The 14,400-nt window shown below is 41.5% G+C and overlaps 1 protein-coding gene across 1 annotated transcript in view; it reads left to right on the top strand.

Moving 5' to 3' along the window:
• Window positions 1-657: 657 nt before the first annotated feature.
• The window catches only part of CEP290 (centrosomal protein 290), a 60,741-nt gene continuing 46,998 nt past the window's right edge, over window positions 658-14,400 (top strand). The window contains 14 exon segments of the mRNA XM_086610909.1: window positions 658-756; window positions 2,913-2,969; window positions 3,576-3,700; window positions 3,842-3,919; window positions 7,492-7,561; window positions 7,778-7,824; window positions 8,089-8,232; window positions 8,442-8,495; window positions 9,466-9,618; window positions 9,967-10,149; window positions 10,934-11,023; window positions 11,098-11,220; window positions 13,050-13,173; window positions 13,906-14,078. Coding sequence (XP_086467035.1) covers window positions 3,599-3,700; window positions 3,842-3,919; window positions 7,492-7,561; window positions 7,778-7,824; window positions 8,089-8,232; window positions 8,442-8,495; window positions 9,466-9,618; window positions 9,967-10,149; window positions 10,934-11,023; window positions 11,098-11,220; window positions 13,050-13,173; window positions 13,906-14,078 — 1,341 coding nt within the window. The 5' untranslated portion in view covers window positions 658-756; window positions 2,913-2,969; window positions 3,576-3,598.

Genomic DNA, 14,400 nt, shown 5'->3' with positions numbered 1-14,400 from the left:
CGCCAGGAAGCCTGGGGGAGGGAGCGGGCCGCGCCGGTGCGCGGGCCCGCGCCCTGCTGAAGCGGAGCGGAAGCGCGGCCGCAGCCCGAGACCGCACGGCAGCCTGGCGCTCGGCGGCGCGCAGGGCTCACGCATGAGGCCTGGCAGGCACCGCCAGGGCAGAGAGGAGCACCCGCCGCCGCGGGCAGCAGCTACAGCGGGCCCGAGCCTCCCCCCCACCCCCCAAATCCCGTCTGCGGGGGAACAGCCCCCAGCCCGCCGCTGCCCGCCCTACCTGAGACCGCTCCCTCCACCGCTACCGGCGCCGCCGCCCGCAGCTCGCTCCGCCGCCGCCGGCCACAGCGCATGCGCAGAGCGCCCCACGGCCACCGCCGCCACCCTCCGCCCGGCGAAGGCTGTCGGGAAACCACCACCTCGCCCCGAACGGCAGATCCCGGGACATGCTGGGAGCTGTGGTCCCGGCGGAGCCGCACGGCGGGCTGGCACACGCAGTCCGCCGTTAGCCGCCTGGGCTGCTGGCCCAGCACCGCTGCCCTGGTGAAGCAGTTTGCCCGCGCCCGTCTCCTCCCCTGCGTAGCCGTGCAGTACCTCGGGATTGGGAGCGCCCGCCTGGCACCGTGGGGCCTGTCGTGCCGCGGGAGCGTTGGCTCTCCCCGCGCCTACGAGTATCCAGGTCCCTGGGAGTGGAGCCGGCGGCAGAGTTGGATGGCGTCGCCTAGCAGCTGCCTCCGCCGCCACCGCCGTCCTCGGGGAGCGGTGAGGCCACGGGGCGGGGGTGCTTTAAGGCAAGAGGCCCGACTCGCCGCGCTGCCGCCGGCCGGGACGGCCCGCGCTGCCCCGGGAGTGCCGCGGGCAGCCGCGGCGGCGGCGAGGCGGGGCCGCGGGTGCCAGGCAGAAGCGTTCGGGCGCCGGCATCGTCGCGGCGCGGTGCCCGGAGAAGGTTACAGCCCGCCGGGGCGGCGCTGGGCTGGTGCCTCCGCTGCGCCCCGCTGCGAAGGTGGACGCAAAATAAGGGAATTCGCGAACTCGGCGGAGTCAGATGAAATGGAGGCAAAACTGCCTCTCAGCGGCGTACTGGAGTGATCGCAGTCTGTCACGCTGGGATATATCCCGGGGCTAGGATATACAAATTGGAAGAAATTAGGAACCCTGCGCAAGATCCCGTTGTGATTAGGGCTTTGTAGTTAGACTCCAGTGCTCTGCAGGGCCCGTAGATGAGAGCTAGGCTGGGCAGTGTGATTTGGAAATGGGAAGTAGCTTAAGCTGGGTTAGTCCTGGTAAACTAATAGGGAGTTAGCAGAGCACATCTCCCACATGGCTGTGCTGCTTCTTGGTAATCAGTCTTGCTAAAGTGTACAGGACTTTGTGTCACACGTCGTACACACCTCTGTGAAAAAAGAACAGCTTATTCCTACTGGTGCTTAAATTCACTGTGGTGATAATGTATCTCCATGGTAACTTAGCTGCCTCTTTATCTTTTTTTTTTTTTTTTTTTTTTTTGTAAGCAGCGCAGGACATTACTGTTGTTCTGATAGTATTTATACACGCCCACCAGACCTCCTTTTCTGTCTGCCCTTGCTGAACTTTGTAACGTCTGGCCGTTTTATGTGTGTTTGATTCCTTGACTAAGTCAAAAAGATTTCATGATAACTGATGTCAAATGCACATCTGTGTCACACGTTTTGTAGAGATGTGATCTCAGTGTCTCGCCACATAGACCATTTGTCAACTAAAAGCACAGGTTCTAGTTGAGAGCAGGCTAAATTTTACGATGGAAAACTCTTCAGTTAAATAAGTTCTGTCTTATTGTCCTTGAGTATGTATGTACTGGGGAACATACCATGTGCTTAGGTTGTGCCCCCCACACCTTACTATAGCTGGTCTCCCAACAACTTGGGTTATTTTATTTATGTACAGATATCTCTCCTTTTGGATAAAATTTTAGGACTGATGACTTTCTTAAGACGTTATTTTAGAAGTTAAGAGAAAAAGATTTAAGAGATGGAAAGTAAGAAGAGATTGATAGTAGTCAGGTTGTATATTTGCTTTCAGTATAATTTTGATTGTTGACCATTTCATACCCATAATTCCTACATCTCATTGTTTAAGAAAAAATTAATATGTTTTTAAAAATCCAACCCTTTAACAAGTATGTTAATGAAATCGAGTAGTATTCAGTTAACTGAAAAAGGAGTGTCAAGATCAGTGTGCGCCTGCATGTGATTTTCTCATATTTTCCTTTGCCATCTACGACAAAGCAGAAAAGCAACAATGTATATATGATGTCATCATTACAAAGTCATGGTTTATATGGAATGCATGTTTTCTAAAGCATTTAGCAAACACTGAAGAAATGGTAAATATAGTGCAGCTCCAAATAGTTCACGTATTGAGAAAAGATGAGGAAAGCTTGATTTTTATCCTCCCTTATTAAGCATACATCTGGATTTCAAAGTCTTACAGTTCTTCTTTCAGACTGCTGAGGCATATTTTTCGGGAAAGCAATACCAGTTCAGCCTTTCATTAAGAAAGGAAGTTTCAGTTGAGTCTTTAAACTGCTGAATGATGAACAGGGTGCATAATGGAACAGATCTCAAAATATCATGCTCAGCATAGAGCATTGTTACAGTTATTCATTGAGCTTGATTTTTTTTCCCTATAAAATATATATCCCCGCTGTGTCATTAGTTTTCCGAATAATAGTGAATTTAATATTCTGGTTAGTTTTATTTCTTTCTTAATTTTCTTAACCATTTATGCCATATTCATAGTTTAGGGCAACAAGTAGATGAAAAAAATGCTTTGTTTTAAACTTGGCAGAATCTAATTTTTGAAATACTGATAATAAAGGCTAGAGACAGCACCAGAGAATAGAATAATCTAAGACTTCCAATCTCTTCTGCCTTTTTCAGATACTGCATTGACCTTCAGTTATACGAGAAGCCGTGGTGGCCCACAGCAACCACTAGGTAAGCAGTAGAACAAAACCTTGCACCACTTTCTGATCAGATTTTTGTCAGTTTCCAGATTGTTTACTGTCCTTTATCAATTAAAGTATTCTAATCAAAAGGAAACGATATTTAATACAAGAGTTTAGGATCTTAGAAGTGAATGTCAAGAAATGGATGCTCATAGTATCAAAATAAAGCAGGTATTGGTTGTGTTTTAAGTATTAGAAATAGTGATTTTGTGACTGTGGGGAGATGTTTATCCTACAAGGGCTGTTTCAAAGGGCATCCCGTTCTGTTGGTTCATGAACATAAAAATACTGCATTGAGAGGTGAGGAGGAAAAGAAGAATGTTAAAGTTAAAATGGAGGTTTCACATGTGGCCTGATCTTCACTATTAGTGTCACAAATTCACTGAGAATGCGTGATGTAATTTTTAACTTCTAGAAAAAATGGTTTTACTATAGTCTCCTTGTTTGCAGTAGACCAAAATGTGAACACATTGTTAATCAGTGTTCCAAAATCGATAGTTATTCTGTATGTATGGTTTAGTGGCCAGCCTCCTTTAAGTCATTTGACATAAAATGACTGGCACTGATAATTGTTATTTTACTTTTTTTTTTCCAGGAAAAAATCATAACTTCAGCAGGATGGCACCCATTTTAGATTGGAAGAAGATTATGAAAGTTGATCCAGATGCTCTGCCTAATCAAGAGGAACTAGCAGACAGATTGCTGGAAACTATGTCCAAGGTACTCAAGGGGAAAATGGAACATAAAGATTTTGTTATACATTCTTCCCTTAAATGGTCTTTGGTCCTTCACATACATAAATGATTTAATTTGTGGATTTCATTAATATTTGTATAAAACCACTGTTGTCTCTTTCCTTAGGTTGATGGGAAAGACTTAAAAACTGAAACTCCGGAAAAACTGATACACCTTTTTAAAATTACTCAGTCTCTATTGAAGGTTTGTATTAATCCTCACTTTCTACAATTCTCCAGATGCATTTGTTTATTTATTGTTTAAATGAAAGCATCTTTACTGTCTTCTTTTCTTTTTTTTTTCCCCTTTTCCTGCATTGAACACACTGGTTGCTCATAAGAGCATTTATATGCTGAGTGTGTGCTTGCACCACAGTATCTGCTTGTAGCTGTTGAGATTATGTCATGTAGCAGTGGGAAGTAAAGTGAAGAGGACTAACGTAGTTATATATTTAAGGAACCTTAGTTTTATAGATGGAAAATGCAAATAAATATCTCAAAAGTTGGTTAGATGTTGTAAGTTATTGGTAATGATTTTAACTATAATAGAAGTTTTTGTTGTAAATTGATGTTTTAGAGTAAATTACGACCTTATTGGCATCACGGAGACGTGGTGGGACGACTCCTATGACTGGAGTGTCAACATGGAGGGGTATAAGCTTTTTAGAAAGGACAGGAAGGGGAGACGAGGAGGGGGTGTCGCTCTCTATGTCAGCAACCGGCTGGAGTGCGTGGAACTTTGCCTGGGGTCGGAGGAGGAGCTGACAGAGAGCTTATGGGTCAAGATTAGAGGACGGGGACGGATAGGGGATGTTACGGTAGGGGTCTGTTACAGGCCACCTGGCCAGGAGGACAGAGCAGATGAGGCGCTTTATAGCCAGATAGGAGCAGCCTCACGGTCACAAGTCCTGGTCCTCATGGGGGACTTCAACCACCCTGACATCTATTGGAGAGACAATACGGCAGGGCACAGGCAGTCCAGGAAGTTCCTGGAATGCGTGGACGACAATTTCCTCCTGCAGGTGATAGAGGAGCCGACAAGGAGGGGTACCATGCTCGACCTTGTGCTCACCAACAGGGAGGGACTGGTGGGCGATGTGAAACTTAAGGACAGCCTTGGCTGCAGTGACCATGACACGGTGGAGTTCAAGATCCACGGGGCAGCAAGGAAACTATACAGCAAGCTCTGTGCCCTAGACTTCAAGAAGGCGGACTTCGGCCTCTTCAAGGACCTGATGAGCAAACTGCCGTGGGAGGCGGCCCTGGAGGGACGAGGGGCCCAGGAAAGTTGGTCCACATTCAAGGAGCACCTCCTCCAAGCTCAGCAGAGGTGCATCCCGATGAAGAACAAGTTGGGCAAAAGGACCAGGAAGCCCGTGTGGATGAGCAAGGAGCTCCTGGACCAACTGAAAATGAAGAGGATAGCCTATAGAGGGTGGAAGCGGAGACAGATAGCCTGGGAGGAATACAGAGAAGCTGTACGAGTGACCAGGGATCAGGTGAGGAAGGCTAAAGCCCTGAAGGAATTGAATTTGGCAAGGGATATAAAAAGCAATAAGAAAAGCTTCTATAGGTATGTAGGGGACAAAAGGAAGTCCAAGGAGAATGTAGGCCCCCTCCGGAAGGATACTGGTGCTCTGGTTACCCGCGACATAGAGAAGGCTGAGTTACTCAATGACTTTTTTGCCTCAGTCTTCACTGATAAAGCCTCTTGTCTTACCACCCAAGCTGTGGAAAGAACTAGCAGGGACTGTGAGGATGAACCACCGCCCACTGTACTTGAAGAGCAGGTTCGGGAACATCTGAGGAACTTGAAAGTGCACAAGTCCATGGGACCTGATGAGATCCATCCGTGGGTCCTGAAGGAACTGGCGGATGAAGTTGCCAAGCCACTGGCCATTGTATTTGAGAAGTCTTGGCGGTCTGGCGAGGTCCCCGATGACTGGAAGAGAAGGAACATAACCCCCATCTTTAAAAAAGGGAACAAGGAGGACCCGGGCAACTACAGGCCGGTCAGCCTCACCTCTGTGCCTGGCAGGGTCATGGAGCAGATTCTCCTGGGAGCCATGCTAAGGCACATGGAGAGCAAGGAGGTGGTGGGTGACAGCCAGCGTGGCTTCACCAAAGGCAGATCGTGCCTGACCAACTTGGTGGCCTTTTATGATGGGGTGACAGCATCGGTGGACAAGGGTCGACCAATGGATATCATCTACCTGGACTTGTGCAAAGCTTTTGACACTGTCCCGCACGACATTCTTCTCTCTAAACTAGAGAGGCATGGGTTTGATGGATGGACCACTCGGTGGATAAGGAATTGGCTCAATGGCCGCACTCAGAGAGTAGTGGTCAACGGCTCGATGTCCAAGTGGAGACCGGTCACGAGTGGCGTCCCTCAGGGGTCCGTGTTGGGCCCGGCCCTCTTCAACATCTTTGTTGGTGACGTGGACAGTGGCATGGAGTGCACCCTCAGCAAGTTCGCTGATGACACCAAGCTGTGTGGTGCTGTCGACATGCTGGAAGGGAGGGATGCCATCCAGAGGGACCTCGACAGGCTGGAGAGGTGGGCCCGTACCAACCTCATGAAGTTCAACCAGGCCAAGTGCAAGGTCCTACATCTGGGTCATGGCAATGCCAGGCACAGATACAGACTGGGTGGAGAATGGATCGAGAGTAGCCCTGAGGAGAAGGACTTGGGAGTACTGGTGGACGAGAAGCTCAATATGAGCCGGCAATGTGCTCTTGCAGCCCAGAAGGCCAACTGCATCTTGGGCTGCATCAAGAGGAGCGTGGCCAGCAGGTTGAGAGAGGTGATTCTCCCCCTCTACTCTGCCCTCGTGAGACCTCACCTGGAGTACTGCGTCCAGTTCTGGAGCCCCCAACACAAGGACATGGACCAGCTGGAGAGGGTCCAGAGGAGGGCCACGAAGATGATAAGAGGGCTGGAGCACCTTTCCTATGAGGACAGGCTGAGAGAGTTGGGGCTGTTCAGCCTGGAGAAGAGGAGGCTCCGGGGTGACCTTATAGCGGTCTTCCAGTACCTCAAGGGGGCCTACAAGAAAGATGGGGAGAGGCTGTTCAGGAGGGCCTGTTGTGATAGGACAAGGGGTAATGGTTTTAAAATAGAGGGAGGTAGATTCAGATTGGATATTAGGAAAAAATTTTTTACCATGAGAGTGGTAGAACACTGGAACAGGTTGCCCAGAGAGGTGGTGGATGCTCCATCCCTGGAGACATTCAAGGCCAGGTTGGACGAGGCCCTGAGCAACATGATCTAGTTGGAGATATCCCTGTTCCTTGCAGGGGAGTTGGACTAGATGACCTTTGAAGGTCCCTTCCAGCCCTAACCATTCTATGATTCTATGAAAAAAAAATGTCACCATGAATGAAGAAACACCACCATCCTGAAACTGATCCTAAAAAACTATCATACTGTCTTGTATTTACTCATAAATATACAGAAAGTAAGAAATAACAGCAGCATAGGTTTGCACATTGGTTTCAGAGAGGCTTTTTTACTGTTTTTAGTTCTCAGCAGTATGCTTTTGAATGTTTAGGTAACCCTGTAGAATAAATGACTAAAGAAGATATTCCAACCATCTGAACTTCTTCATTGTCAGCATGGGGAAAAATGAGAGTGGTTTCTTTTGTTTAAAGAGGGAAAATCAATGTTCTTTTGTAAATAGTTTCATTATTTTAAACATGAGGTCTGTGGAACAATCTTTTAATTTATGTTAGGAGTATATATTTATTCTTTGTTTACTATACTTTTTTTCCCAGATGAAAGCTGAAGAGGTAGAGCTGGCACTAGAAGAAGTTGAAAAAGCCGGAGAAGAGCAAGCCAAATCTGGTAAGCAAGCCCTTTTATGCTGTTCCTAAATGATTTGTTAAATGCATTTTTTTAGGTGACGGGATTTTTAAGTTTAGGGAACTGAATAAACTACCAACTGCTCTGAAGTCACTTGCTTCAGTGAAGCTAAATATTTAAAGACTAAGGTTAACCATTGTTATTTTATGTACTTTTTACCTGAGTGGGTAATTCACTGTATCTGTTCTATTTTAATAGAAAATCAACTTAAAACAAAGGTGATGAAACTTCAAAATGAATTAGAGGTATGTTTTAAAATTTTGCTAGTTTATAGCGTGCTGTTTGGTGGGTTTTTTAAGTGAGCTTTTTTAGACTGTTTTTTTTTATATTTGAATAAATCCCATTTATTTTTAGAGATTTCTGGCTTTTGTTGAAAGAAGCTAGTGAGCTCTTCCTTTTGCTTTTCCTGAATATTAGGAATGTTAGTCTTAGCATCTGCTTTGGTTTTTTAGTTCTTTCTATTTTGAAGAACTGTGCTATATTTATAATGTTATTTTAATGCTCTTAAGATGGCACAAAGATCTGCTGGTGGTCGTGATACTCGCTTTTTGCGTGATGAGATCCACCAACTGGAAAAACAATTGGAACAAAAAGAGAGACGATTAACAGATATAGAGAAGGAACTGGAAAAAGAGAAGAAAGTGAATGAACAGGTAAGAAGGACTTCAGCTTGACATCTCTAAAAGCTGTTCTGGCACATCTTTTGAAAAGTTGATGTTCTGAAAAGAGCCTCTGAAATTAAAAATAAGCACCGATGAAATAGGACTGCTATGCATTCGTTTTCTGTTTTGTTTCTGGAGTTCTTAGTTTTCATAGTTTGTAGTGTTAGTGATACATATAAAGGTTTTCCATCTTCTTCTAGCTTGCTCTTCGAAATGAAGATGCTGAAAATGAGAACATCAAATTAAGGAGAGAGGTTAGTAAAGAATTATTGCTGATTTACTGTATTTTTAACTTTATTTATAAATATATTATTATCTTTCTGTATTTATAATCTTTGGTGTGGCACGATGTTTAATTCTGTTTTAAAATGTTTCCTGGTTGCTGGTACAAAGAGAATATGGAGTTTTAATCACATTTAGCAAATATCTACTACATCTGCTCCAAGGAAACTTAGTTAATTGAGGTCAGGAGGTGTCTACATATGAATTGACGTAGTCCTAGTGTGTGTTAATTTTGTCAGGATTTTGTTTTGAATTTTTAGTATTTTTCTTAAATACTATTGACAGATGGATTTGGTGGATATTAGATGGGATTCAGTTTAGGCTTGCTGCTTTTGCTAAGATTATCCGGTTGGTTAAAACAAAATTATAAAAAGTTAAAAGCTCATTCAACAATAAATGCAAAGATAGCTAACATTCTTTATTACTAGAAATTTTTTTTTAATCATTCTCTTGAAACATTTTTTCTAACTGTTTTTAGAAAAAAACCCCATGTTTTATAGCATTTAATACCTGTAATCTTAGACTCTAAAAGAATAAAATAGACAGCAAAAATTAAATTAATGTCTTGGGGAGAAACCTTGAGAAACATTCTTTAAAATGCCCTTTTATGTATGTGTATGTATGTATGTACATGCATGCACATGTATATAAAAACCTCTTATTTTATTTTGTCTCTATGTTGATTCCTATGTAGCCTTCCTAAAGCAAAGATAATTTCTACTGTTTTTCATGCTTTACTCTCTTGGTCTTTTTCTCTCCTTTTTAATCCGAAGAAAAAACGCATAAAGAAAAAGGTGAGGCTTCTAAGTTTTTTAAAAGCAGACTGTAGGAATTTGGATGAGTTTTGACTGTCTTAGCTCTTTGTGTTAGCTAGCTAGAAAAGCAACAACTTTGTCTTCAACTCTTCAAAATAGATTTAAGTTTGGATTACTTTCTGTGCAGAATGAACAGTTGCGTCAGGATGTAGTTGACTATCAGAGGCAAATAGATTCTCAAAAAGAAGCAATTCTATTACGAAGAGGAGAGGATTCGGATTACAGATCACAGTTGTCCAAAAAGAACTTTGAGCTTGTCCAGTACTTGGATGAAATTCAGGTAAAAATCTGTGCATGCTATTATTAGACTGTTACGACAGTGTTTTTCACAAAGCTGTCTCCATTCGCAGATCAAGTCATGTGGAGTAAGGGAATTCGTAACGCGTTGGGTTCTGTGATGCATATACTCTGCATCTGTGAATCTGTCAGCTGTAATGAAGTTACTGGCAATGGGAGATGTGTCTTTTATTTGCTGTTAGGACTTGTTGATGATCTAGAGGTGGAATCTCTTCTGTGCTAATTTCGTGTAAGACTTTCAAGTCTTACATTTAAGGTAGCTATCACTTGGTGCTTATTTAGGTGTTAAGACGTGCACTTTTTAAAAGCAGCTTTTTCTTTAATTTTGCAGAATTTGACTGAAGCTAATGAGAAGTTAGACATTCAAAACCAAGAAATGAGGAAGAACCTTGAGGAATCAGTGCAAGAAATGGAGAAGATGACTGATGAATATAACAAAATGAAACTAATTGTGCAACAATCTGATATTCTTATGGATCAGTTAAGAAAAGAGAAAGAACAGTACAAATTTCAAGTAAGAACTGACTCTTACGTTATTTAATGTAATTTTTTTTTGTTTATACTGGTTTTTCATATTTTAGCTTGAATTAAAAAACACTCAACATAATCAGTTAAACACACACACTCTACTGAAATAATCATAGAATCATAGAATGGTTTGAGTTGGAAGGGACCTTTAAAATCATCTAGTTCCAGCTCCCCTGCCATGGGCAGGAACACAAAACACCAGGTTGCTCAAAGCCTCATCCGGCCTGGCCTTGAAGACTTCCAGGGATGAGGCATCCACAACTTCTCTGGGCAACCTGTTCCAGTGCCTCACCACCCTCGTAGAGAAGAATTTCTTCCTTAGATCTAATAGGAATCTCCCTTCTTTCAGTTTAAAGCCATTGCCCCTTTTCCTGTCACTACACGCTCCTGTAAAAAGTCCCTCTCCAGCTTTCCTGTAGGCCCCTTTTAGGTACTGGAAGGCTGCTAGAAGATCTCCGTGGACTCTTCTCTTCTCCAGGCTGAACAAACCCAACTCTCTCAGCCTGTCTTCACAGGAGAGGTGCTCCAGCCCTCGGATCATCTTCATGACCCTCTAATACTCTCTAAAATAGTACGATCTTTAAATTTGGTGCAAATTTAAAAACTTGACCGCAGGTCACAAAATTTTTTTGTACAAAATGTTAGTCATGCTTCCTTCCTGCAGTGCTAATCTGTTAAATTTTATGTGCTTGATGTAGTGTGTTTGTACATATATATTGGTTAAGCAAAATATTTTTGTGATACAATGTTCATCCAAATGGCATTTCTAGATTCAGGAGCTTTCGAATCAGCTGAAAGCAAAGAATGAGGAAGACGATCCACTCATGGCAGCTGTAAATGCAAAAGTTGAAGAATGGAAGGTACTTTTAAATACTTTTAAATTATTTTTAGGATTTTTTTCAAGTGTTCTGATGGTATTTTATCTCCTTTTCAGAAAATCTTAGCTTCAAAAGATGATGAACTCCTAGAATGTCAGGAAACCTTGTTTAACTTGAAAGAGAAAATGAAAATGGCCCAACTTGATGTAGACAGGAACAGTATACTGGCCCTTCAGCAGGTACAGTCTATGTGAGAAATTACACACGTATAAATTACCATTCAATAAATACGCTAATGACCAAATAGTTGTTTAGTCTTTCATAGTTTGCAAATACCAGAATATCTATTACTTGTGTTTGAAAATTGTGAGACAGGTTGATTCATTCCACTACAAAGTTAGCTTAATAGACATGCACAAAGGAAACTTCTCTTGCTCTGTGTATGAACTGAGCTCTTGGTAGTTGGTTCTGTTACTTTCATATTTATCTTTCCTAACTATTAATAGAGTGATTGCTTTAACATCTAAGCATCCATAATTTAATGTTTTAAAATTATAGCTTAGTTTCAGTCTTCTAAATTTGTTAGTCAAGGAAGAGCCTGACCTAGTGTTTAATTTTCTGTGTTCCTTTGTCTCACCTGACGCCTGTTAAGTCCGTGGTTCAGCCCATGATAGAGATAGCTGAATTTAAATATCTCTCATATTCATGAAAAATTACGTAGTTCTTTATGGTTTTTAATTTCCCCACTTTACTGAAAAAACATAAAAAGTATAAATAAATAATGCAGCCCATTAGGAACCCTGAAATATGCGTTACGGAAAGCATAGTGTATGATACCAGAATGATTTCCTGCCTTGTTTCAAGTGTTTTTAAAAAATGTGTCATGACATTTGGGTTAGGTGTTGGGCCATTGTAGATTGAGCAGTATGACGTGATACATTTTTGCAGTCTTCCAAAACTAAGAACAGATAGCTTCTCAGAGAAAAAACCCCAAACAAACCTGAAGTACAAATGAGCCTCTCATGATTGAAAGTGACTTTGATAAGTAGTTGTATAGTCTGGTTTTAGCTGACTAGATGACTGTAGAGGTTGCTTTTTTGGATGGCCGTTGTTAGCATGATACTTTGAACAGTTTTGTGGAAATAAGCATATTTTTAAAGCAAAAGTTAAATCAAGTTACTGTATTGTGTTTTAACTCAAAATGGAATGAGCTTATTATGATTTAATATATGTTTACATTCTAAAGGGTTGTGTTTAGCTCTTTACATGTTTGCTAAGCTCTTTACCTCTAGATTTGAAATGTGGTTATATTTGTCCTCTAAGAAAGCCTGAGCTTTTGTTTTTCATAACATTGGTATAAAGTAAGGTTGGCAACTCTTGAGATTTTTACATTATAATTACGGTCATAACTTTTTTTCTAATTATCTTTTTTATCCTTTTCCTCTTTTTTCGTTCATCACAGAACAAATAACATTAAGCTGTCTGTGATATTTCTAAAGTTCATGTATAAGCATGGAAATAGTATTATATAAATAGAATTCACTTTCACAGTCTGTGTGAACTTATGGATGCATGCAAAACAAGGTGTGATATGAATTCTTAAAATTTAGATGACTTGCTGACAGGCAGCCTGCAGTACAGGTGTTATGTATGATGGATTGTTAGTCCTCCCAATCTTGAACTTGTATCTCTCAGATCCCGCTGGCAATTATTCATGAGGAAACTATAGGAAACCTGCATTGTCTGAAACTTTTCATCCTAGCATTGTCTGAAACTTTTCATCTCTAACTGTTCCATTAATTGATATACTAAAATAGTGTCTTTAGTTTTTGTTCTGTTTGAATGCTTTATTTTTACTCTTTCTTTTATTTTTCCTGCTTTGCCTTTATATACCCAACTTCTAGATAATATCTGAACTCTGTGTTGTAAGTACAGTATATTTCATATTCTATAACTTGTTTTGTATTAGCTGCTTTTAATTTCTTCGTTTACTGTGTGGTGTCCTATATTGGTAGCTTGCCTGTCAATAAAGAATTCTTTAATGGAGTTTCTTTTTTTTTGTGTGTAGGGTGTACAAGAGCGAGATGCTCAGATAAGATTGCTTACTGAGCAAATTGAACAGTATACCAAAGAAATGGAACAAAATGCATTTATTATTGAGGAATTAAAAAATGATCTCCAAAAAGATAAAGGTAACTTAGAATCATAGAATGGTTAGGGTTGGAAGGGACCTCAAAGATGATCTAGTTCCAACTCCCCTGCTATGGGCAGGGACACCCTCCACTACACCAGGTTGCCCAAAGCCTCATCCAACCTGGCCTTGAACACTTCCAGGGATGTGGCATCTACAACTTCTCTGGGCAACCTCTTCCAGTGCCTCACCATGAGCATTTTTTCCTAATGTATGTGGAAAGCAAAATAAGAAACCACAAATTTACTGTGCATTCTTTGTTCTCTAGAAATACGGAAAAAATATTTGCAGTATTCAGTTATATTAGTCTCTAATTTTTTTGTTTATTTCCATTTATTAAACATTTGTGAAGAGTTTAAATTTATTTGCAGTACTTCAGTGGGTTTATGGGTAGTACAGCGTCTAATAAAAATATACTTGGTCTGTGAAGATTAGAGCATAACATACAAGGTCTCAGCTCTATCAAGAATTGCAAGTGAGTATTAGCATGCAATTAAAAATAAATTCTGATGTCCCTTATGTGCAGTTGCTTCATGTAAATATTGTTTGAATCAGTGATTGGGGGGGAAAAAAAAAAGCTCTTATATGTAATCTTTTGTAATTACTTAATCAAAAAGAGCAGAAAATGAAGATCTCTGTTAATAACCTGATCTCAAATGTTTCTTTCTTGCGTAATGGCTGATAGCAAGAATTCCTGGTTGAATTGTAAGCAGATCAAGGTTTTTCTTTCCAGGTCACTCAACTCTTGCTCAGCAGAATCGTATTGGGGATATGCAAGAAAAGTTGAAAATGCTAGAAGAGAGAACTAAGGAGGCTGAGAAAGCAGCAGAATTAGCAGAAGCAGATGCTAGAGAAAAGGACAAAGAGCTTGTTGAGGCTCTGAAACGAATGAGGGACTATGAACTGGTAATCAATTTATCAGAGTGGACAGGGTAATTTCATCATTTGTTTAGGACATCATTTTGTCCTGTTTTTTATTGACTATGTTTTAATTAGAAATTAAATTAATGACTTCTGATGCTGGTCTGTCTTTTTTTTTTTCATAACATTTAGTGGCCACTGACTGCATGCAATTTGTTGGCAAGACTTAAAAATTTTTACAAGTTGTCAGTTTTAACGTACTCATATGGGCGTCTGAAGTCCGTTGAGCAGTAATCGAACACTCAAGATACGATTCTTCCAAGGATCATGTACTAAGAGGACTCCATTTTGAAATATGCAGAGAGTC

The sequence above is a fragment of the Tauraco erythrolophus genome, chromosome 4 (assembly GCF_009769465.1).
Source record: "Tauraco erythrolophus isolate bTauEry1 chromosome 4, bTauEry1.pri, whole genome shotgun sequence".
Lineage (NCBI taxonomy): Eukaryota > Metazoa > Chordata > Aves > Musophagiformes > Musophagidae > Tauraco > Tauraco erythrolophus.
Note: the sequence above shows the minus strand (reverse complement) of the source record. Positions and strands in the feature narration are given on the sequence as shown.